This window comes from Sebastes umbrosus, chromosome 1 (assembly GCF_015220745.1).
Source record: "Sebastes umbrosus isolate fSebUmb1 chromosome 1, fSebUmb1.pri, whole genome shotgun sequence".
NCBI lineage: Eukaryota > Metazoa > Chordata > Actinopteri > Perciformes > Sebastidae > Sebastes > Sebastes umbrosus.
Window position 1 is genome coordinate 19,351,815 of NC_051269.1, and position 24,951 is coordinate 19,376,765.

General features: G+C 38.4%; 2 protein-coding genes and 2 non-coding genes across 4 annotated transcripts; 1 reads left to right on the top strand and 3 right to left on the bottom strand.

The window, feature by feature from the left end:
• Positions 1–471: 471 nt before the first annotated feature.
• trnap-agg lies at positions 472–543 on the top strand. Its single transcript has one exon. It is a non-coding gene; the product is annotated as a tRNA-Pro (tRNA).
• Positions 544–1,417: 874 nt separating this feature from the next.
• On the bottom strand, positions 1,418–1,489 carry trnap-agg. Its single transcript has one exon. It is a non-coding gene; the product is annotated as a tRNA-Pro (tRNA).
• Positions 1,490–5,118: 3,629 nt separating this feature from the next.
• On the bottom strand, positions 5,119–7,916 carry LOC119498296 (guanylin-like). Its single transcript, XM_037787058.1, has 3 exons — positions 7,842–7,916; positions 6,880–7,066; positions 5,119–5,189 (listed from the first exon to the last, which is right to left on the bottom strand). The coding sequence occupies exons 1-3, from the start codon at positions 7,914–7,916 to the stop codon at positions 5,119–5,121; spliced, it is 333 nt and encodes a 110-aa protein (XP_037642986.1).
• A 4,815-nt stretch (positions 7,917–12,731) lies between these two features.
• On the bottom strand, positions 12,732–13,884 carry si:ch211-220m17.5 (guanylin family protein). The gene is made up of 3 exons (XM_037779432.1): positions 13,716–13,884; positions 13,341–13,533; positions 12,732–13,230 (listed from the first exon to the last, which is right to left on the bottom strand). Exons 1-3 carry the CDS (start codon positions 13,788–13,790, stop codon positions 13,172–13,174), a joined length of 327 nt encoding a protein of 108 aa, XP_037635360.1. The 5' UTR covers positions 13,791–13,884; the 3' UTR covers positions 12,732–13,171.
• Between the last annotated feature and the right edge of the window lie 11,067 nt (positions 13,885–24,951).

Sequence of the window (24,951 nt, forward strand, 5' to 3'; positions counted from 1 at the left end):
AACAAAGAAAACAAATAAAATAAAAGATAAGACAAAATGAATGAATGAATGAATGAATGAATGAATGAATTACTTTATTTCGAACATAAAATAAATAAAAACAGAAAAAAATAATAACAAACAAAACAAGAGTAATAGTGTCCGAAAAGTAGTAGGTAGAAGTAAAACTTATATTTCCCTACCCCTTTCTCACTTCTCCTCTAATAACTCATATATCATAGAATGATAATATAATATAATATATAAACTATCCCAGATTTATTTACATCCCAAATTAAATATATTTAATTAAATGATGGAGAAGACATAATCTGGCAGAAGGAAAACTTCTCTCTTGTGCACACAGACACACAACGTTTCCTGTCTGTCCACAAGAATAACATGTATATCCCTGTGATATGCAATCAACCATACAACAGACCTTGGTATTGCGTGTGAACAATTTTCTAAGTGTACGTGAAGGCACCACGTGGCTCGTTGGTCTAGGGGTATGATTCTCGCTTAGGGTGCGAGAGGTCCCGGGTTCAAATCCCGGACGAGCCCAAGCTGGCTTCTTCAGAAAAAAAAGTTAGTTTTTTTCTTCAAGCATGCTTGCTCAGTGTTGCAGAGTGCTGTTGTTGAAATTGTTGTGTTTTTTTTTGTTTGTTTTTTTGTTCTTCCTCTTTGAGGTGTTTATTTATTTTGTGACAGGAAGGGGGGTTATAATTTAAGAGGAAAATTTAATTTTAAAAAGCCTTTTGTTCGTACAACAAAGAAGAGTATGTGTATTTCAGTCTATGGGGTGAATTTGTGGAATGGGTTTAAGCGGAGCACAAATATAAATCACTTTAAAAAGCTATACAAGAAAGATATTTTTGGGAGGTATATGGTTGAGGAAGAGTTGTGATAAGGGTTGTGTTAAGGGTTGGTTTATATCTACTTTTTAACTCCGGATGGATATGAGTGTTGTAAATAAACTTGGGATGCTGTTCATATGAACAGCATCCCAAGCATTCATATATGCATTCATATATGCTATTCATATGAACAGCATCCCAAGTTTATTTACAACCCACATAACCCTTAACACAACTAATCACAACTCTTCCTCAACCATATACCTCCCAAAAATATCTTTCTTGTATAGCTTTTTAAAGTGATTTATATTTGTGCTCCGCTTAAACCCATTCCACAAATTCACCCCATAGACTGAAATACACATACTCTTCTTTGTTGTACGAACAAAAGGCTTTTTAAAATTAAATTTTCCTCTTAAATTATAACCCCCCTTCCTGTCACAAAATAAATAAACACCTCAAAGAGGAAGAACAAAAAACAAACAAAAAAAAACACAACAATTTCAACAACAGCACTCTGCAACACTGAGCAAGCATGCTTGAAGAAAAAAACTAACTTTTTTTTCTGAAAAAGCCAGCTTGGGCTCGTCCGGGATTTGAACCCGGGACCTCTCGCACCCTAAGCGAGAATCATACCCCTAGACCAACGAGCCACGTGGTGCCTTCACGTACACTTAGAAAATTGTTCACACGCAATACCAAGGTCTGTTGTATGGTTGATTACATATCACAGGGATATACATGTTATTCTTGTGGACAGACAGGAAACGTTGTGTGTCTGTGTGCACAAGAGAGAAGTTTTCCTTCTGCCAGATTATGTCTTCTCCATCATTTGTCTCATTTAAAGTTATACTGCAGTAGGACACCCTGAATGAATGGACCAAACTGTCTTTAAACTGCAGGCTGAATGGAAACAACAATTAACATGAAAACATTTGAGCAAAATCACTGTCCGTCTTGCCACAACTTAATTTATTTACTTGCCTGACGTTGACTCACATCGAGCCTGTTGGTCTAGGTCAGGGGTCAGCAACCTTTATTATCAAAAGAGCCATTTTAGACAAAAAAATAAATAAAAAATCTGTCTGGAGCCGCAAAACATTTAAGCATTGTGTTGAAGGTAACACAGTTTATAGTTTAAGTATATAGTATGTAAGTCTAATGCAGAGAGGGCCAAAGAGCAAATGTACAACAGAGTTATTAGAGACACATTGAGGGAAAAAAACATCTGAGATTTACAGAATAAAGTCATAATATTACGAGAAAACAATCGTAACATTACGAGATTAAAGTCATAATATTACGAGAAAAAAGTCGTAACTTTACAATAAAAAAGTCGTAATATAACGAGATTAAAGTCATAACTTTACGAGAAAAGAATAAAATAACACATAAAATCTATGACTTTGTTCTCGTAATATTACGACTTTATTCTCTAAATCTCAGATTTATTTTTTTTACGTCAATGTGGCCCTTATACTACGTCATCGTACCATAGACCTACAACAATTATAAATAAAAATGAAAATGTAAACGAAAAAAGAGTTATTCATTTCATGTTTATAAATCCACAGGGAGCCACTGGAGAGGAGCTAAAAAGGCCGCAGGTTTGCAGACCCCTGCTTTAGGTACGTATTTACCTGAGATGTGTGAAATCCTTCGACAGTTCATTAACGGAGGCGTTGGACACCTGGTTGTTACGTCACTTGACAACCACCAGAGGTCGTCATCCGTTGTCAAGAAGAGTCTGAGTCAAGAGGTCTCCCTCCCTCTACTGCAGCCTTCGTTTTAATGCTGTTGTGTCTCTCTGTCACTGTTTCTCTGTTTCTGTTTAGAAAATTTCATCTTTATTGTGTTTTGTTCAAGGATTTTTTAACTACTGTCTTTTTTTTTTAAACTTTGTTTATTGAAATTTTTAGTTGCACTTACATACTTTATTTTTTCCCTTTTTTCAAGGTTGTTTTCATATATGCAATTTACACTTCGTAATTACAATAGTTTATAAACCAGTTTTTAAGTAGAGGAGCTTATAGACAAACTCCTTAAATACACTAGAGAAAACAACTTCAAAATTCAAAATTGAAATAAAATTAAGAAAAGAAATAATAATAATAATAATAATGATAAAAAGAAAGAATAGAGTTAAAAAAACAAAACAAACAAAAACACACATAACAAAAAAACCCCAGTAATACTACAAGAATACAAGAGTAATAATAATAAAATAGTTGCACTTGTTAAGTATTTAGTAGGAGTATAGAACAACACATCAAAACAACAAAACAAATCAGGGTAGTAACAGAGGGGGAAAAAGTTAAAACAGAAAAGTGAATAAATATGTTGGCCTATATACATATATAGCATATACAAATATATAATAGTAATTATAAAAAGAAAAGGAAATTATTGTTTTATTTCTAATTATGTTAATGCACATCATGGAGGGGAAACACACATCAGCCACCAAGGATTAGTGTTCTTTGAGTTTGTGCCCTTTCATTAGACCAGTCCATTAACTGATTCATTAAACTCACATCATTTAGGGTTTATAGATAAACACAATGCAGGCAGTAGAGCAATGAGTGATGACCATATCTGCTACCTGATGACTGTGAAGTATAGAGGGTAGGAAAGCAGGTCACTGACGTCATGCATATTGATGTCTGATGTCAGTAATGCACATTCCTGATGGCTCTTCCATCAATTAGCTGCTCTGCTTGGCAGTCCTGCCAGATGACATTTTCCTACATATCATATTAGAGCCATGTGAAAGGTTACTGAATATATCCATCGTCACTACACTGGCAACACAAACAACCCCCTCTCGCCCTGCCACTACAGATCAGAGCTGGTTCATTTGAATCATTATAATGAATCGGATGTATTGAGTGTAGCCTACACAGATGGGTTGTCGGCTTTGCAGCCCAGTGTGTGAACCTTTTTTTTTTTAATTCAGTGATTCATCTTCTTAATAGACAATATTTTATTTGAATAATGACAAAAACGTTGACTTTTAAGTGGGCTATTTCAATTATATGTAGCCTACATTTTCCATCCAATTTAATTGCTTGAGTTCAATGTAAAAGGTCACATTTAATGGAATCATGTTGAGTCAGAGTGAATAAATTAAAGGTGCTATATTCGATATTGTGAGCCGAGGGATTGCCTCCCCATGGCTCTCAACATGGAGACAGCTGGGCTGATGGCTAACGGTGCTAACAGCGCTGACAGGTAAACACTGTTAGCTCTGTCAGCACTGTTGCTGTTGTTTGCACTGAGGGGAAACCGGACGGTGAGATCAGTCGGGTCGCGTTATCAGCTGTAATCGTTGTATGAGGGCAAAGAGCTAGCCAGTGGGGCACGCTCACATGCACGAACATGTGCTGCCAGTCTTATGTAAACAAACCACGGAGAAGCTCTGTTAGGACACATCCAGAGGGAGAGTGACTTCATTCTCTGCTCAGGTAGACATTACTCCTCTATATCTTTACATAGCAAATAGTTGTTTGCTGCTATATTAATGCTCTGGATATCAAATGTAGCACCTTTAAATAACTGTCAGATTTACTCTTGCACATACAAATAGCCCACTTTTAGGATCTAGTAAAATAAAGTTTACTCGATTTGTTTACATTCAGTTCATGATAAGCATATTTATGTTATGTTTAATATTTTGAATAAATCAACTTTTGATATCATATATTATAGTCACATTTTACTTAAAAATGTTGATTCTCGTTCATTTGTTATAGACTCAATGTCCTTTACTTTATTTATTTATTTTCCCATTCAGTAGCTTTGAAACAGCATACTCCGTTTGTGTGTGTGTGTATGTGTATGTGTGTGTGTGTGTGTGTATTCTTAGAACTACAAGAAAAAACTGCTTTCAAGGATGCAAAGGATTCATATTTTTATTATCAAGAAGCTGCATCAGACGCAATAAATTAAAACTTCAATATGAAAGAAAGTTGAAGACAACAAAGTAATATTCAAACACGACAGAACTTCTGCTTTGACCCTTTACTGACAAAGGGACTACGCAGCCTACAGCCTCTACCAAAACTTATAATAACCAGTGAATAAGTTTTATGTATCTATTAAAATATACATGAGTATGTTGACCTCTAAGCCTTGAGACCTGTGTGGCTCGGTTGCTAGGTGACAGGATGTATTTTGCCGGTGTCCATAGATGCCTCATACATATAAATGTGGAAGAACTATGGAGTACGACGGCCCCAGAGGCTCTCAGTCGATGTGTTTGTGTGTCTAGCAGATGGCAGCCTCAGTTCAGACACCCAGAACAGGAGGGGTTGGCACATATTTCACAGGGATCCGAAGACGTGATGATAAACACTGGAAAATGCAAGAAAAAAAAAGAAACATAAATATTCATCTGACCTAAAATGTGTTTTTGTACCACCCAAGGGCCAGCCTTTCAGTTTCATGAAATGCTGCTAATATTGATAATGGGATCTGTATCCGTATCCGTCTCAGTACAGCAACAAGGGTGCCGTCTGTGTCTAATGAGCTTTAATGGCCCCTAAAGACTATTTGAACAGCCTTTCATAGGCCTCTTGTCTGGCATTATCATTCCAGAGCCACTTTATGGTGCAGCAATAGCAGGACGTGTATAATACAATGTGTACACAGTGGATGTGAGGAATCCATTTGAGCAAAAGAACTGAAGCCTGCGTCTGTTGTTAGTTTGTCTTTAATCTCGAGTCAGAGAGCGAGCGCATGTTCTGAATAATAAAACTGTTGATTACATAGCGTCTCTGAGAGCCCGTCTGAGATTGTTTGCTGTTTGGATTTGACAAAAGCCAAATGTTGACATTGATGCTCACTGAACAGGCAGTTCAGTAGGTGGTAGAGCAGGTTGGTCATCAAAAGAATATAAGACATTTGCTTATTTGCTTTCTTGCTGAAAGTTCTCTGATCCGACTCACATGTCGGTATGGATTGTTGGCAAATTAAACAAATGAGATATAACTCATTGATAAGCGAGCTTTAAGGGTGTTTTTTGGGCACATTGTATGACCTTTGAGAAGATCCAGGCTAACAGTTTCCCCTGTTTCAATGCCTTTACACACCGTGGGTGTGACGAATAAACAACACGAAAATGCTAAATACTCGCCTGCATATATTTTTGCAACAAACATATTCATACCGGCAGCGACGCGAATTTGCGACAGTTGCAACACTTTCAGTAAAAGGTCTGAATAGATTCGGTTCCTTTTAGCGAAATGTTAGGATTGAATTTGCACACAACAGTTACGCAGCGTATATGTCTAGGACTTTTATTGTGAAAGGTAAGAACGGAAGGAGTGGATATGGTATGCTCTGCCTTTGAAAAGGTTGAAAGGAGTAATAAAGTTTGCTGTCTTGGTTCGGACTACAGAGCCTCCGTGTTGTTGAAGACCTTAGTGGACGTATCGAATATATCCATACAACGTGATTGGTTGAAGCCTTTGTTTGTGGTGTGAAAGCTCAGAGCGAAATGGCGGTGCTTTTTAGCCGCAGCTTCTTAGTTAAAAGATATGATTGGTGATATTCTATGTTTTATTATTATCAAATCCGATTAAAAGACCAAAACCAACAATTAATTGACACAAGTTTATACACCAATGGACTTCATTATAATGAACATAATAAGTATTGCACCAAATGTGTATTAATCCACCTGAAAATAGGCCCAAACAAAAGCACTATTTACTACGGCTTGGGTTTGAACGTTTCCTAAAAACTACAGAGCCCAGCTGTTTTAAGAAATTATTTAGCCCTTTTGAAAAATGAAAATTCATATTTTTTACCTGTTTGTAAAGACGTATGTCTTCATTAGGAACCAATGTCTTTGGGGCTTAGTGCAGTTGGAAAATATTACAAGTTGTTGTTGTTGTGTTTGATGTTTTCAACTCAATAGAAGGAGATGTGAGAGGACCACACTGTGATATGATGCCTGAATGTGTTGGTGCGGAAATAAACCTGATGTCCTTCAACATTTCCATATTTGTCATTTGCTAATTTCTCCTTTGCTCAGTCTTACCCAGTTTGGAGAAAACAACGCCCGCTCCTCTCCCTTGACACACTGGCCGAAAGACCTGCGGCAGGACAGGGTCGGTGCAGATGGCTACAGCGCTGGTCTCAGCGAGGCGAGGGTTAACGGTGTGGTCTAAATCCATCAGCTCCTTCAGCTGCTTCACGGCCTCCAAGGGGAAGCTCCTGTCTCCAACCTGGTGGAGGAGGAACAAGAAGAGCTGTTGGGAAAGACAACAATCCACAATCAAGTGGAGGTGCTCTAGACTGAGAAAGAGAGCGTGCCGTACTAGTCATATAATGGGAATGAAGAGGTACAATGCACTTGAATCAGAAGAGAGGACTGGATAGTCAGAGAGAACATGACTGGACTGAATAAGTAGTGTTGAAATGCATCTTTTAAAGGCCTTATTGATAACATTTTATTTTATTTTTTTTAAATAAAGCATCAGACTTGGCTTTTCCTGAAAAAAAATATGATTGTGAATTAATAATTTTTTCAAAATTTGGCGGGTCCAAAATTAATGTTTTGTTTATCTCTTTAAAAGATATCTGACGTTCAGTTCTCACTTCTAACAAGACTTGTGAGCCAATAGTAAAATGGCGTTGGTATATCTCTGGGTCATCAGTTAGTGTGGAATAAAACGCATAAATGGCTGAGATTGACGGAGAGTGCCTGGCAACCACTAGTTGTGAAGTAAATGTGACATTTAGTGGCTGAATGTTAATAATGTTATCAGTAGCACCTTTAAGATAGAGGAGGTGAAACACATCCTCAGATCAGTCTGACAACATGCAGATTTTCCCTCCAAAAATGATCCCTTGGTGCCTGTTACTACTATTTCTAAGATGCATTTAGAAAATACAAAAAAAGGAACAAAGACAGAGTGAAAAGCCGGAAACAAAAGAAGCAGTCTGGTTTGAAAAGATAAACACATGTAAGCAGTATTTCCAAGAGCAAGTGATACTCACTTTAACCTGCACACCCAGAGCTCCTCTGCACACACACAGCACCACGACAAGGACACTGACTCCGAGCACTCTCATTTTCAGATGATGCAAGATACTTCTCGGTTTAGAGGAGAGTTTCTTCTGTGGTCGCTGTATATCTGCTCTGCCTCTTATAAGGTGTCTGGACAACTTAGTGAGTAATTTATTAACAAAGGCAGCTGGAGAGTAAAGGTAGGGGGTACACTGACCGGTCAAAGATAACCAAAGGCTTGCACTGTAAGTGCCCTCTAAGATCCTCTTTTTTAGTTTATAGCCACTATCCTCTAAATTTGTTTATTACCTCTATCTCTGTTGTTTCCCCCGTCAGCGCAATATTTCGTTATTGACTTTGGGTTTCATACTAACGCATCCGATGCCTCAGTGCCACCTAATAAATCTCACCCCTTGTTTCTCTCCCACAGATATTCGTCACAGGGCTGCCTGATAAGGAAGAGGCCATATACGTGCAGAGCGGATCCGTATAGGTCACTTGTTTCCACGGCTGTGATATTCGCAAGTTATGACGCTTTCCAGATGCAAATGGAAACTTATTTATTTGGTTACACAGTCAGAAATATGCACCTTATTGCACCTTAATGCAAACCCTTTTTTTCCCCATAAACTTGAAATGCGGAAACAGTCAGGTATCACTTCAATTCAAAAGATACTTTACTTTATTTAAAATGTACAATTTCAAATCAATGAAATAAGAAGTTAGATATTAAGGGATAGTTCAGGTGTTTTGAAGTGGGGTTGTATGAGGTACTTATCCATAGTCAGTGTATTACCTTAAGTAAATGAGCGTCGGCACGCCCCCAGTTTGGAGAAACAGACAGGAGTTACCACACGGAAGCAAAGCAATGTACTGCTGTGGACGGGGGCAACAACAAAATGTATTTTAGCCACCTAAAAGAAAGGCCCATCTAAAAAAATCATTATCAGTTTAATTGTACGCTATATTTAGAATATTTTAGCTGGTTTATTTTGCCGTGAGGCAGCTATACAGTCTATGTTTCTGACGGGGAACTGAAGTCGTTATCTATGCTCTTGCAAAAGCAACCAGACTCCATTAAAGGAAACAGTAATTTTACCTCGCAGAACCGCTGCCTCGATCGGTAAGTTTGTTTGTGTTATTGTGTGACTTTGGTTAGTTCGGATTCCCCAAAGTCACTCAATAGCACAAACAAACTAACCATTCAAGTCCATGGCAGACCAGCAACTCCCATGTTCTGCGAAGTAAAATTAAAGTTTTTTCAATGGAGTCTGGTGGCTTTGGAGAGAGCATATGAATACAATGGATTCAGTTCCCCATCAGAAAGGGTGTATAGTGATCTGATATTGATTCTTTTAGGTGAGCCTTTCTTTTAGGTGGCTAAAATACGTTTTGTTGCCGGCCCCGTCCACAGCAGTACATTGCTTTGGTTCCGTGCGGTAACTCCTGTCTGCTTCTCCAAACTGGGTGTGTGCCGACCGTCATCCACAGTAGATAATACACTGACTATGAATAAGTACCTCATACAACCCCACTTCAAAACACCTGAACTATCCCTTTAGGTCAACGTTGGTGAGAAGGAGCCGCTCTTTCCCAAAGTTTTACAACAGATAAGAGTCAAATGTGTAACGTCATTGTGAGTCACAGTCTGGAGCGCCTTTATCAACAATGAGTTGTAGGCTGACTGTGTGAACTCAGAGACATTGTTTCAGGCGCCAAATCAAAGTCACAATATCAAACAATTTTAGCAGGTTTTACTCTGCTGAGTTAAAATAGGAAATCAAGGCTTCAACTTTCTTGTTTATGTCTTTTTTATAGCTTTGAGACTGACTTTGTTTGTTGGTATTTTGGGCCAAACTGTCTGGCTAAAGAGACAGGAGATGAAATGAACTGTTGGAGCAAAGAAACAAAGCATGGAAACATTTACTTGTAGACTCTCAAAATATAAATATAAACCTAGAAAAGTGCATAATATCTGAGCTTTAAGCTTTAAAGTACAATTTGTAGCATTACAATATTCTGCTTGTAATAAAGAAATGTCACTCAAAAACACACAAAAGACACAAACAATAGCTGTTAATGAGAAACTATAAAGTAACTACACTTGTATTGTTTGGAAAATCAATAAGGACTAGAAGATTTTCATTGATTTTCATTGAATATGCATCATATAACGCTTATCTTTTATGAAGGTCCAGGAGGACATGTAAGTGAAGCTTAACTGATGTTGTCTCAGGGAAACAATTGGGTTTAAAAAGATCAATGGCACAAAAGAAACATCTGTTCTATGTTTCCCAGACACTGAGTGATATAACATGGAATTTGAACTTACCAAACTGGTGTATTGAAAATAAATATTAAAAGTGGAAGTGTAAAAAGGAGAATGAGAGCACTATTTGGACCATTGCAAGTCCCAAACTAGACAATTAAAGGATGTGCAGGATATAAATCTATATATAATCTTAATCATCACTAAAGGAAAGGTCCAGTGTGGTTTGTGACACACAGATTTCCCCAAATTTAGCTCTGCTGACGTTTTGAGCATGGATGAAACTAGAATTATTGTCTGCCTCCGCCAACCAGTAAAGTTACAGTTTACATCCATGTCTATCCAAAATGTCATCACTTCATCATGTCCTCCTATTGGGAGATTGTAATAATTGTAATAATAATTAGCTGATGAATTCTTGAGTTATGGCCAAAAATGTGTTTTGTGAGGTCACAGTAACCTTTGACCACCAAAATCGAATCAATTCCTCTTTGAGTCCAACTGGACGTTTGTGCCAAATTTGAAGAAATTCCCTCCATGCGTTCATGAGATATCGCATTCACGAGAATGGTACGGACAGACAGACCTACAGACGGACAATCTGAAAGTGTGATGCCGGCGTGGAGGCATAATGAAATTATAGACTCGACTATCTAGCACTGCATTATTGGTTAGTAGACTAAAAAAACAATGATTTGGGACTTAAAAGCTTAGTTCACTTGGTGCATTGAGCTCAGTAATGTTAGTCACTGATCCCCACTGATCATTCAGCCTCCAGTCAGCAAGACCCATGTAGGCTGTAACATTACCGTTAGATACAGTGCCTAACATTTACTGCCAGCTTGCTGACACTGTTAGCTCACGCACCAGACCAAAGACATTTGAAAGTAGGATTAGGATATTGACCTAAAATGGTAAATATATATTTCTTTCAAAATCCCTTGATCACAAGTTTTAGGGGCATTGAGGGATTTCTTGGGGCACTTTTGCCCTTTGCCCCCCTTAATTTCTTACTACCTCCTTATTGCTTCAGGATGTATGTATGAGTATGGATGTTTACTTTAAAATGCATGTGAGTGGTTCTACACTTCTTCTCTTGTTTGGTAAATCTCTTATTTATTTAACCTTTATTTATACAGGGTAACTTGACTGAACATAAGTATTGTTTTACGGCAATGCCCCTTCAACAGTTTAGTTGAAAAATACAACCACAACAGCCGGAGCAGATGGAGTCAGGTAATAAAACAGAAATGTAACTGAAGTGCAGGCTCAGTCTTCCTGGAGCATCAACAACTCACTGATTAATATGGGCCAATGCATAAAGATGATATATATATGGTAATTTACTAACAAGAGATTTGTAGATAAATAAATTTAGTACCAGTAGTTATTATGTCACTCAGACGGGAGACGCCAACCAACTTTACCATATACAATGGTGTGTGGTGACCTGATATGACACTGAGTGCAGAGTGAGTCAAGTCAGGTCAAACTTTATTTATATAGCACATTCAAAAAACAACTGCAGTTGACCAAAGTGCTGAACAGGCACAAAATAAAAAGTCTATAGGAGCATCAGATTGGAGACAGCAGCATGTCAATAATACATATATCCCCATAATCCAGAACCACAGCTCACGGAAGCTGCTTCTGTTGTTATACAACCCTACAAAGACATTTTTAACAAGCCACACTAAAGGTCTGTATTTTCTGACATCATTCTATCATTTATTTATTATAATTTTATTATCATATTTATTTAAAATTATTTTTTTATTCCCTAAAGCTGGTCAAATTTAAACATATTCTAATTGTTCATAGTTTACAAAATATTTTTTGTAAACAATGAAAAGAGGAAATGCAGTGATTTGAATTTCCCTATAAAGCAAGAAAAAAAGTACCAGGATTGACCTTTTTGTCTTCGCTCATACATACTGTATAGCATGTACTGAACATATATATTCATGTGCACTCATATCACTTCAGATATGCACACTCATAATTACATTAATGATCTAACTTCATCAAGGCCGGGAGTACATTGCAGGTGTCGGATTGGATTTGCAGAGAAAGAATCCACTGGTGCCCTGAACTGACAGTATAAATGTATAACGAGGTGGTACGGCTGAGTTCAGATACGATGCATAGAATAAATTATTCAGCACATCGAACATGGACATATATACTGTACATCTGAGGTTAAAATAACACAGCACATTTCCGCTTTCATTTCCGCCAAACAAGCTCTGACGAACCCCTCGTGCCACCTGCCTACTGTAGCAACAAACCACAGAAAGAAAAGTTAGCGATTGATGAGCTCATGAAGAAAGTTGAGCATCTAGTACCGTAGTAGTGTGAATTTTAACGTAATAAACCAGTGAAATGTTGGTGGTCTTGTATCTGTCAGCTTTTGTTTGTCTGTTTTCCGCCCCCTAGTGGCCAAAACTCTATTAAATCAACTTTAAGTATATTTTTGAAAACTCAACTTTTTCCACAACTGGGAGTAGACTGCAAATAGTAATAGTAATAATAATAATAATAATAATAATAACAGTAATAACAGTAATAGAGTGTTCTAATTTGCAGGAAAGAGCACAATGGGCACATGATCTATCAATGAAAGCTTTTTATTCAAAACAATGTTAATAAAAAAGAAGAAACATGAAAAAAAAAAGAAAGTTCTCTTTTAAATATGTATACAGTACAAAGCTTGATAAGATAGAAATGTAACAAACTAACCAAAGAAATAAAATGCATGATAAAGAAATGTCAGCAGAAAAATATAGTGGTAAATATGCTACAAAGTAACAGTTTGCAAAAAAATATACCTCAGTTTGTCTGAAATTGTTTTTCTTTTTGGGGCTTTAAAACTTTAAAAGTGCCCGATGGGCCAGAGTCAGAGCCTCTGTGTTCAGGGAACATAAAGTCTTCATCTCATCATTGCAGGCAAACATTTGTTAGAAATTCCCTGAAATAGTTTTGAGGGGGAGGAAAAAAAAATAAATCACAAGTCTTAAGCTGGGCAAGATGGTTGTGGCATGCTGGGTTTGTTTAGCAGCCGGTGCAGGCAGCGAAGGCGCAGATCTCACAGACGTCCATGGGAACCATGGCTGGAACAAAGACAAAAAAGACACACCGTTGAATCAGCTGTACCTCAATGTTCATGACACACTTAAAATTCCATCCACAAAGACTCTTCAATATATAATGGTGGTCTCACTTAGTCTGGCGAGGGATGCGGATGCTCCTCTCTGCTTACAGAGGGGCAGGAACTCCTGTGGGAGCATGGGGTCGGCACAGAGAGACACGGGGCTCGCCCTGAGACGTGGGCTCTGTCGCCCCGTCGCACCGCTGCTCTCTGTCAGCTCCTGGAGCCTCTTGACGGCTTCCAGAGAGAAAGTCAATCCATTCTCCTGAAAAGAAAATGCAGATGTTGGTGTTAAAGAACTGCAATTAAACCAAAGGCCCAGTTTGTACGTGACAGAAGTTTGCACGGCTTTAGTATCTTTTGTAATCCACGAGAGTACAACATGCAGGTTTGTAGTAACCTACATGAACATTGTCCATACAGAAAAATGTTAAGCGATGCACTTACTTCAACCTGAACGGCCTCAGAGGTGCAGCTGAGAGCCAGGACGAGGACGGCGATGGTGGCGAGTGCGGCCTTCATGTTGACAGATGACAGTGGTTGCTCTTGCAGCGTCTTTGTCTCTTTGCTCAGTCGGTGTTCAGCTCAGTGTCTGCTCTCCCTCCGTCCACAAGCCTCTTAAATACTTCTGCCCCACAGCCCGGCGGTCATGTGACCACAGGTGCTACAAATGGGAGCAAAGTTTTTCTCACGGGTTAATGAGTAGCGGTGGGGGTTTTACAGGGCTGTAAAGGGGAATTCATAAATCCTTCTTTGGCCTCATCGCCTGTCTGATTATTTTTTATGGATCCTTGTCTCTCCTGGCAGCTCTGTCTTGCAGAATTGATCACACATCTGGTTGGTTAAACAGTTACCATTTTTCTCCATTGATGACGACCAAGCCACACCAGCGCCCATTGTTAGAAAGTCCTGTTACTCACACCTATGTAAATTATTGAACTTTGTTTTATGTGCTGGCATGTCTGACTAACCTCCTATCATATTTAAAAGAAAGTCCCATGTTTTTATATATAAAAAGCATTGTTTTTATTTAGTATATTGCAAACAAATATAGAAAATATATGTTGTTAAATCTCATGCCAAAACACTTTTCTGTTCTTACAGTCTGAGTGAGAGGAATCACACCCATTTGCATCCAACTAGTATAAAACAAACCATTAAATCTATATGCAAATGTTATTTTATCCCATGTGAGCTGCCTGCCGAGCTCTCATTAGATCGTAGTGTGGAATAATCAGATGGTATTTACTGAAAGCTGCAGGATAAGTTGACTGCTGTTTCTGCTTCCGCTGCAGAAAACATCAAGTACAATTTATTTATTTAGCCCTTGAGGCCGTCCAAATCTGAATACATTATTGGTAACAAATTTAAGATATGGGTATACTTCCAACTAAACACTGAGTGTGTAGAACAACAGCTGTAAAAGCTTTCAGGAAGCAGGACTAGGAAAGGAGTTTGTAGATCACTCTGCAAACAGCGTAAATATCTATATACAATATGCATTCCCCTCGATGCTAAAGAGTTGTTCATTTAGTAGGAGACTCCTCGGTAATGAGGTCGAGAACGCTGCAGGAATCAAACCTGTGACCTTCCAGTAGTGGCACGACTATCTAATCGCTATGCCTCTCAAGGACAGGATGGAGGCTGGGAAAAAAATCAATTGATGACGCTTATGAGTGGCACCAAGCGCGCATCCACATACACAGTAGTGCATGGGTGTGACAGGCCAGCGAGGTTTTTAATGAGCTCATTAAACACAATTCATCATGCGGAGCATGAAGGTTCTATCTATCAGACCCGAGGTGACACGTTACATCGCAACAGTCGTCATCAAACTCTAATTTCTGTCATATAAAAATGGCAATTGAAACAGAAAAATATTATATATAAATATAAATTATTTAATTGGTAAGTTGGGATTTATGAGGTGCCAACGAAGGATAAGGATGGTGTTATTTTATCTGTTTTTAATTATCAACAGTTCCTGAAGAAACCTAAACTTAACAATTAATATATTCTTCCAACAAGTATTTAATTAATTGCCAATTTATTTTGCTAAAGGGCCTGTGTGTAGGATTTAGGGAGATCTATTAGCAGAAATGGAATATAATACTAACTATGTTTTCATTAGTGTCTAATCACCTTTCCTCAGGATAGAACCTCTGGTGCTAATGGTACATGTCCACAGGGGTGTTTTATATCGCGAGGGATCGCCTCGCTTCCCAGCATTGGACACTTGACTGGCTGACACTAGACACAAGGTACTAGGCACGAAAGCTTTCCCTCGTGGGCTGCTGCTCCCAGCTTTCAAACCGGAAACAATATGGCAGCTCATTTGGAAACTTTCTTCTCTTATATCATGAAAATAGTTGCTTCTGAAAACATTTTATGTGAGAAATAAACCATGCAGTTGCTGAATCTGTCTTTATTTCGGATTGACAAGGGTTAGTTTAAAAAGTTTCTCGGGAATTTCCAGAGGTGGTGAGTCGCGCCAGATGCACATGATTTGCATAAACTAGCCTAGACCTAAACTTTATGCAAATGAGGAGCGGCCAACGCGACGTCCCGCCTCTCGAATTGCGCCGCCACGCTACCAGAATGCATTGCACGGCTGCTTACATAGACAATGAGTGTGGAAGTGTGGAAAGGATAGAGGCTGTGGACATGTACCATAAGAAATTAAGCCAACACGCAAACGCCAAAAACTGCAGTTCCTCAAATGGCCACTTGAGGCTGACTCCAAAAGCAAGTCAATCTCCATAGACCCCCATGTTAAAATGCCCAACTTTACAGAAGAAAAAAACATGTTCACAGCCTGGTACAAAAAACGGTTTTGGTCTCTGTAGCTAATTTCCCCGTTAATTTTTTATATAACTCACCATTAAGGCTAATTATATTATATCATATTAAAGTAAGCCATCTCAGGTCGCTAGCCACTAGCTATCTCCTCTTTTTCATCACCCGGGTCAGCCACAGGTCCACCAATGATCTACCTCTTTGTCACTGCCAAGATGGTGACGGCTGGAGTCACCCACTTTGAGCTTCACAACGGCTCTTCAGAAACCTATGGGTGACGTCATGGTGACTACATCCATATTTCATACAGTCTATGGTTTCCGCCCACAGTCCACCTACATGCATGTTGGGTGTGTGAATGGTAATCTGTCTATATTACTGACGCCTCTCGCCCCCAATGTATGATGGGATAGGCTCTCGCCCCCAGTGACCCCACACAGGATAAGAAAAAAAGAGATAATGGACTAATAAATAATGAAAAACGAAAACAACGGCAGCATTATTGTCTGTATAGTCATCATCAGTTGCACTGTATTCATCACACAGTACAAAGCGGACATGTGGGAGTGGTATATTGCGCTGAGATTGCTTTGCTAATCAGTAACCTTTACTTCAGACAGGTGAGGCTTTACCCAATCAGGTCTTTTGAAATCAGTCCAACAGGCCGCCACGAAAGCAGGGTGGCTGCCCTGTCGGAAATGTGTGGGTGGTACAGCGTGACGTAAAAGACTTTAGGGTGAGGTGATCCACCTTAATTATTTAAGTTTCTTGAAATATTAAACATTTTCATGCTCTTATGTAATGGGAAGAAGTGTTTGTGTGAAGCTTACAGATGATGGATTGGACTCAGTCTGACATTTCACTGCACTCAGTAACCCCTGTTCACCTCAACAGTAACAGTTGAGCTGCTCCTTGAAGCTGTTGCCGTGTGACTTCATAATTCAACCGAGGTATCGATTTCAAGTCACCGTTTGTCTACGCTTGTCAAAAAGATTCTCTGTTGATCCAAGAAGTGAAAAATAGTCCCTGAGTCATGTGAAAAGGCAATTATTCAGACAGGTTAGACTAATGATGACCATTTAAGCTGGAGGGCAGTAAATCATCAGCCTGAGTGTGAATAGAATATTTTGGAGTATTTATCTAACCTCTTCTCACCGCAGACATCTCATAGTCAAGTGGGTCAGCAAGCAATGTTTCCCACTTCATCAGACCCTCTTTATGTCTTCATGTCTAAAGTCTTTAAACCTTCTCTAATTGATGTTTTCAGCCACTTGGAGGCCACAAAGCAAGCTCTAAACACAACATTGACATACTAGCACCTTTTCAAGTTGCTATAGTAAAAAGTGTTAGCAAACTGTTGCATATTTACTAGGGCTGTCAATCGATTAAAATATTTAATCTTGATTAATCACATGATTGTCCATAGTTAATAATGGTTCAAAGTGCAAATGAATGGCACATTTTTTATCTGTTCAAAATGTACCTTAAAGGGAGATTTGTCAAGTATTTAATACTGTTATCAACATGGGAGTGGGCAAATATGCTGCTTTATGCAAATTAATTTATATATTTATTATTGGAAATCAATTAACAACACAAAACAATGACAGATATTGTCCAAAAACCCTCACAGGTACTGCATTTAGATATAAAAAATATGCTCAAATCATAACATGGCAAACTGCAGCCCAACAGACAACAACAGCTGTCAGTGTGCTGACTTGACTATGACTTGCCCCAAACTGCATGTGATTATCATAAAGTGGGCATGTCTGTAAAGGGGAGACTCGTGGGTACCCATAGAACCCATTTACATTCACATATCTTGAGGTCAGAGGTCGAGGGACCCCTTTGAAAATGGTCATGACAATTTTTGCAAGTGTTGCAGCGTTATTTAGCCTCCTTCCTGACAAGCTAGTATGACATGGTTGGTACCAATGGTTTTTCTAGTTTCATATGATACCAGTATCTTCACTCTAGCTTTAAAACTGAGCCCACTACAACCTAAATCCTCATACAATGGTTCATATGATATCTCGCGAAAAGTTATTCATAATCTTTCATGCGTTTTCATACAAATGTTGAGCAACACGTGCCAATTTACGCCTGTTACATGCATACAGTATTTTTTAAAATAAACTTCCGTCTTCACATGACACAACTTGGTTAGGTTTAGGAAAAGATCATGGTTTGGGACCTAGCCTCCTTCAATAGGCCTGGGTTCATGATTACATGGATTACATACAAATTGATTTTGTGGGATATATACAAATTACAGTGTATCATTTTTCATAGGTATAGCTACGAACATTGTATTAGAACAGCCTGCTAATGTAACTCCAATATTCACTCTCTTTTAGCTCTGTTTAGCATTGCACAAACTCCTGAAGGAAATATCGGGCTCTTTCGCAGCTAAATGTGCCACAACACTAGCACCGGCTAGTTGATAACTTTGTCTGTCTGCTATTTGGTGCTGTGCAAGGGAGCATAGAGTCAGAGCTGAAAATGTCTGCGTAAAATGTCTGGAAAAGCTGAAAGACACTAACAACCCTTCGTAGAGCTGACGGGACCTGCAGAGTCTGGTAATGATTCTCTCCTTTCACATTGCACGTATACTCATCTGACCCATTGTTCATATATAAATATGAATTAGTGGAGCTTTAAGTCATACAAATGTGCGTGACCTGGCTTATTTAGCAGTCTTATGTTTCCATATTAAGAAATAGTTGGAGTCCATTCTCAAAATAGATGGGAAAAAAAGCAAAAATATTCGGAGGCTTATAATTTAAAACATAGACATTTGTCAGTAAAAAAAGTGATTACCTCTCCTAGGCTTGATTTATGGTCTTAACCGTATGCTGTAGATCATTTTGACAAGATGTCATCCAAATAGATGTTCACTGAGAAAACTATATCTCACAGAGAAATACCCGCACATGTAAAACTCCTCACGTGTCTGTTTTTGTGAATTGTCTGAAATGTGTCAAAGTCATATATTTTAATATTAAGCCTTCACATGAGATAAATTCACACTTTCTTTGCAAGAATGAAATCATACCTAAAACTGTAAAGCAGCCCAGGCTTGATATCAAATGTGCCTCCTCACTTCTAATACCTTTGGCCCTCCTTGTCATCATATTCTTGCTACTACAGAGGAAGTCAGTGTGAGTCATACATCCTTTGTGATAAATCCTGAAATGAGCAGCCTTATTGTCTGTGGGATAAAAGTAGACACTGATATCAGTCAAAGTGGGAGTGACTGAAGCAGAGACATTATTAATGTGAAAAATAATGAACCTCTGTTCTTGAAAAGGCCCGATGGTTTCATTGTTTATATTCTACTCTCCTACAAGTGTATTACTGTCAGTGCTCAACACCTGCTGTAATGCACGAAGGCCAAAGGTGTCTGTGTAATCATTACCTGCTCTCAGTGATTAAGTACATGATTTGAAAACTGATACAAATTGCAGGACTGTAAACTTTATTAGTTTCAGTTTCCTCAGTGTGTTTCTCCGTATTATGTAAATACTGTAAACACACACACACACACACACACAGCTTAATGAAACTATATATTTGCATTTAATATATTGTTTATTTCAATCATTGTGGACATGTGAAAACCATGTAACTTATTATCTCGTGATTATCGCGTGCAAATGTGGTTAAACTGCAAGATAAACAAAAAAATTAACAATGGTTATAGGAATAGTTTGTTTTCTTGCCGAGTGTTTGATGAGATGATCAATAACTCTCTCATGTCTGTAGCTTAAATATGAAGCTGCAGCCAGCAGCTGGTTAGCTTAGCATAAAGACTGGAAACTGGAAAGTGTAAAAGCGACACTTACACAACATAAAACACATTAATTTTGAGCTTTAGGAGGTGCATGTTGTTCTCATACATCGTTCGTAGCTATACCTACAAAAAGTAATGCACTGTAATTCATATATATCCAGCAAAATCAATTCTCAAATACAGTAATCTACGTAATCATGAATCAGGAAGTAAAAAGAGCAACAAACCCTGTGTAGGGAGGACGTCGGAGTGGACGTGGGAGTCTAAAATCACTGGTGTTCGTACCCTGTGTGAAACCAGAAGTCAATCTTGATTTGTCACGTAACTTCTGTACTTAAGTGAAACCACTTCCAGAGTATTTTATATATATATTTCCCTAAACCTAACTAAGTAGTTTTGTTGCCTAAACCTAACCACGTTGTTTCCTGTGAAGACGGAAGTTTATTTAACTTAACGTAACGTAAGTAACGTAACTTTTCGTAAGATATCAGACGAACCGTTGTATGAGGATACATTGAGAGGTGCTGTATAGGCAGATTGTGTTACCTTTGGGCAGAGCCAGGCTGTTTCCCTGTTTCCAGTCTTTATGCTAAGCTAACCGGCTGCAGGCTGAAGCTTTATATTAACCGTACAGACATGAGAGTGGTATTGATCTTCTCATCTAATTCTCGGGAAGAAAGCAAACAAAGCATATATCCCAAAATGTGGAACTATTATCTCTGAGTTATTACATGATCCTCGAATCTGTGTGTTTGATGTATAAACTCAATGAATGTCAGGCACATAAAAGTGAGTTATATGAAATTAACCTGCAGGCATCACAATTTATTGTGACCTCTTCTTATCTGAGCCTTTGGGGTTGTAAAACAGACACCTAACTGTCACGTCCGAAGCTGTAAACTCAACAAATCATGTTATGTCATAGCACGGCCGATATAGAGACACTGAAGTGTTCTCAACCAGCGACTATACACACTGAACGAGCACAACCACTTGAAAAACGCATGAAGTGTATATTTTATCCTTTGGCTTGATTATAGAAACATTGAAATGTCAAATGAATACAGAATATTTTCGTGACTGACAAGACCAGGTTTCAGCTGACTGGGAAGAAGCTTGACAACCAGTTCCAGACCACATAATACAGAAATATTTACTTGGAGAAACAAATCTCACAAGTGCCTTCACAATGAGAAAAGGCCTCCTGAAAAAATGTCTCTTCAATTATAATAAAAATGCCTCTTCGATAATAAGGAAATGTGTAGAAAGGGGGTTTCAATGAAATAAACTAGGGCTGTCAATCAATACAAATTATTTGCTTGCAATTAATCGCATGATTGTCCATAGTTAATCGAGAGTAATCACAAATTAATCTCACATTTTTTAATCTGTTCAAAATGCCTTAAAGGAAATTTGTCATGTATTTAATACTGCTATCGACATGGTAGTGGGCAAATATAATTGCTTTATGCAAACATATGAATATATTTATTATTGGAAATCAATTAACATAAAACATTGACAAATATTGTCCAGAAACCCTCACAGGTACTGCATTTAGCATAAAAAATGCTCAAATCATAACATGGCAAACTGCAGCCCAACAGGCAACACCAGCTGTCAGTGTGTCAGTGTGCTGACTTGACTATGACTTGCCCCAAACTGCATGTGATTATCATAAAGTGTGCATATCTGTAAAGGGGAGACTCGTGGGTACCCATAGAACCCATTTTCATTCACATATCTTGAGGTCAGAGGTCAAGGGACCTCTTTGAAAATGGCCATGCCAGTTTTTCCACACCAAAATTTAGCGCAAGTTTGGAGCATTATTTAGCCTCCTCGACAAGCTAGTATGACATGGTTGGTACCGATGGATTCCTTAGGATTTAGTTTCATACGATACCAGTATTTTGTCTAGCTTTAAAACTGAGCCCGCTATAACCTCCGAAAGATCGATTGTGCATTAAAGAAATTAGTGGTGTTAAAACAAATTTGCATTAACTTTGACAGCCCTAAAATAAACCAACAAACAAAATAAAGCCTGCAGGCATTAAGTTATCGTTAGGAAAGCACAAACTCTTGCATGAATAGCACTAAGATATGCCCTGATGTAGGTAACCTAGTGGAAAGGATTTCTTTAATTTTTACTCCAGCTATTATATACTGTATATATACCACTTGGTTTCAGAATGGTAAAAAACCCCAAAAAACACAATAAAAAAAAAGGCAAAGAAGTCTCAAAACCACCTTAAGACCAAAGTTTCCACACCTCTCTTAAGCCCTACAGAAAAAGTGTCATCACATCCTGATTGTCCAAGAGGGTAAATGCACCAAGCTGCTCTCAGTTCTTAATCAGGAGCCAGTCCTCACACCCTGCACAACAGGTGATCTGAATAACCGTCCAATCAACTGTGACAGTCAGCTAAAATGAATGTCCTAGCAGGGTAAACACAGGTGTAATTAATTTAATTAATTATGGTCCCGTTTTCTTTAGTGTGTCACAGCCGTTCCAGTGAGCCAGCGTGCACAATACCAGGGCCCTGGCCCACCCAAATAAAACAGGGCCATAATTAATTTTATTAATCGAACCTGTGTTTATCCTGTTATGACATGTTAGAATGGCTGCTGTGAAAAGGGCCTATTGGGGAATAGGGAAATGTCAGCGAGTACCACATAATGAGGGACTGCTACAATATCATGTTAAATATTAATGAATGTCTAGTATTTTCCTGTTATTGTCTACTGCCGTACCACCTTGTTTGGTCAAGTACGTTTGAAGATACAGTGCAGGGAATATGGTTTGGTGGGCTGCACCCACAGGTCACACAACACTTAAAGCGGTGATTACACAGTATAAACTTTGAGATTCAGGGAATAAGTTTATTTAACCTGTAAAGCCCTAGTCCTTGGAACAAAAAACAAATATAAAAAACGCCTACAATAACTACCCAAAATTAAGCAGGACTAACTCCTCAACCATAAGATTTAGATCCATATATCTGGTCACATTTAAATGGTAATCTAAGAAATATGAATCCATTGTGAGTAAACTAAATTATATTACCATTTTATATTACAATGGAGAAGCAAAAAAAAGAAGAGATTTTTAGTATAAAATCTTAATTTCAAAGGCAATATGCAACTGAATGTAATAGTCCTTACTACAACTGGGGCTGTAAATTTGATGAAAATACATATATTTACCATGATGTATCATATGAAAAGTACAAAACCACTATTGCTATTACTACATAAATTCGGCTCAACAAATGAACAAATGTTTATGGATTTTTGTCTATGTGTACAATACTTTAAAGTTTGGTGACGGAGTAAAACAATTTATCATGTTGTGGAGAATCTCATCACTGACCATTAGTCTCACGCTGTAGTTTACATCTTTTACGAGGGCCAACAGTGGCAGCTTTACTACGAAGTCATAAATTGAAACCGATGGCTCATCCAGCTCCTGTGAACTGAAACTGTGGCGATTTATCAGGAGTGTCAGATTTACGCCCAGCTGATTTAACCCTCACTCATAAATCAGCGTTATTTATTTCATGTGCAGGCTGGACGTCATACTCGTTAGTGTTGTATCTACGTCCACTGTTCCCATCACTTCGCCCTCCTCTGGACTGAGGTCTGCTTATTGTGCTTTCTTCTTATAAAGAAAAGTATACTGTCATAATGTGTCTTATTTTGATGATTCACAACAGTCATAATACTTTATATCAATGCTGCCTTTGGAGCCAACTGTCTAATGATAATAATAAAAGTTATTGTGACGTCTTTGAAATATAATAAAAGTTACAGTAAGACTGTATGTCGCCTTCACATTGTAATAAAAATAGGATCTAGTCCTGTGGTTTCTCATCTTTGGACACCCACAAGGGGCGGTGAGACAAATCTGAGGGGATGGGGACATTTGGGCCATTGGGACATTTGAGCAAGTATTCCAATAAAACAGAAAAAAAGAAAAATAATTACTCTTTGGTTGAACTGGTTACAAGCGGTATTGGATTGCAAAGTAAAAATTACCTAATTTTAAGATGTTATAAGTTAAAAAGTTTGGGAACCACTGCTCTAATAAATTCAACCCGGTATCACCAAAGCATGCAATATACCCACCTGTCCACCAGAGGACAGCGTGTCGCGTTGTGTTTTGCCTCGCTGAGCCATGAATATTACATGCGTGTTTTAAGGTGCAGCAACAGCAGGGAGAACCACTTAGTTAGGTTTAGGAAAAACATCATAATTTGGCTTAAAATAAGTACGTAAACAATATATAATAGTACGTACAGAAATAACATGAGTGCAGAAAACACGTCACAAACGTAACTGTAAGGTTTTGAGAGCACACACGCACACAGGCCAGCACGCAGGCACGCAGGCACGTAGGCACGCAGGCACGAAGGCACGCAGGCACGTAGGCAGGCAGGCAGACGAATCTGACAAAACTTCCGGTTGCATTTTAGTAGGCGTTGGCGTTATCTTATGTGTTATGGAAATTGAGTTGTGTCAGTACACGTCTCGCACAAAACAATCACAGCAGTGTTTATCTGACCAAGTGAAGTAACTTATTATCTAGCTGCATTGATTAGAAGTGTCCAGCTCAACTGCAGCTACACGTGCATCATGGTGGGACTGATACACACTGTGTTTTTGTTTGTTTATTTATTTTTTTGTTGATGCTAGGATGACCTACATGTGCAGGCATGATTTAGCGATGATATGAAATTATATGATAACCAGACATTGCTGGGGCTCTGAGTAAGATTTTGCTTTGGGTGCCCCCCAACATCTTATCACCGAGTAGTTTATAGTTTTCTTTTTCCTTTTTTTAATGATAAAATAAATCATTTTTTACTCATAACCATTCACAAAGGGCAATACCTGTATTCAAATGTTGCTCTGTTGTGGTGTGAAGTAGCCAGAGGACAGAAAACACTCACAGGATGGAGGAGCTGGAGGAAAAGTTTTGTGGTCTTGACACACATTTCATTTACAGCTTAATAATGTTCAAGAAGTTATTACTCCAATAATTCGGTACAAAAGTCAGTCTATTGTTACCACAGCTGTTTGATTTGAGCGACC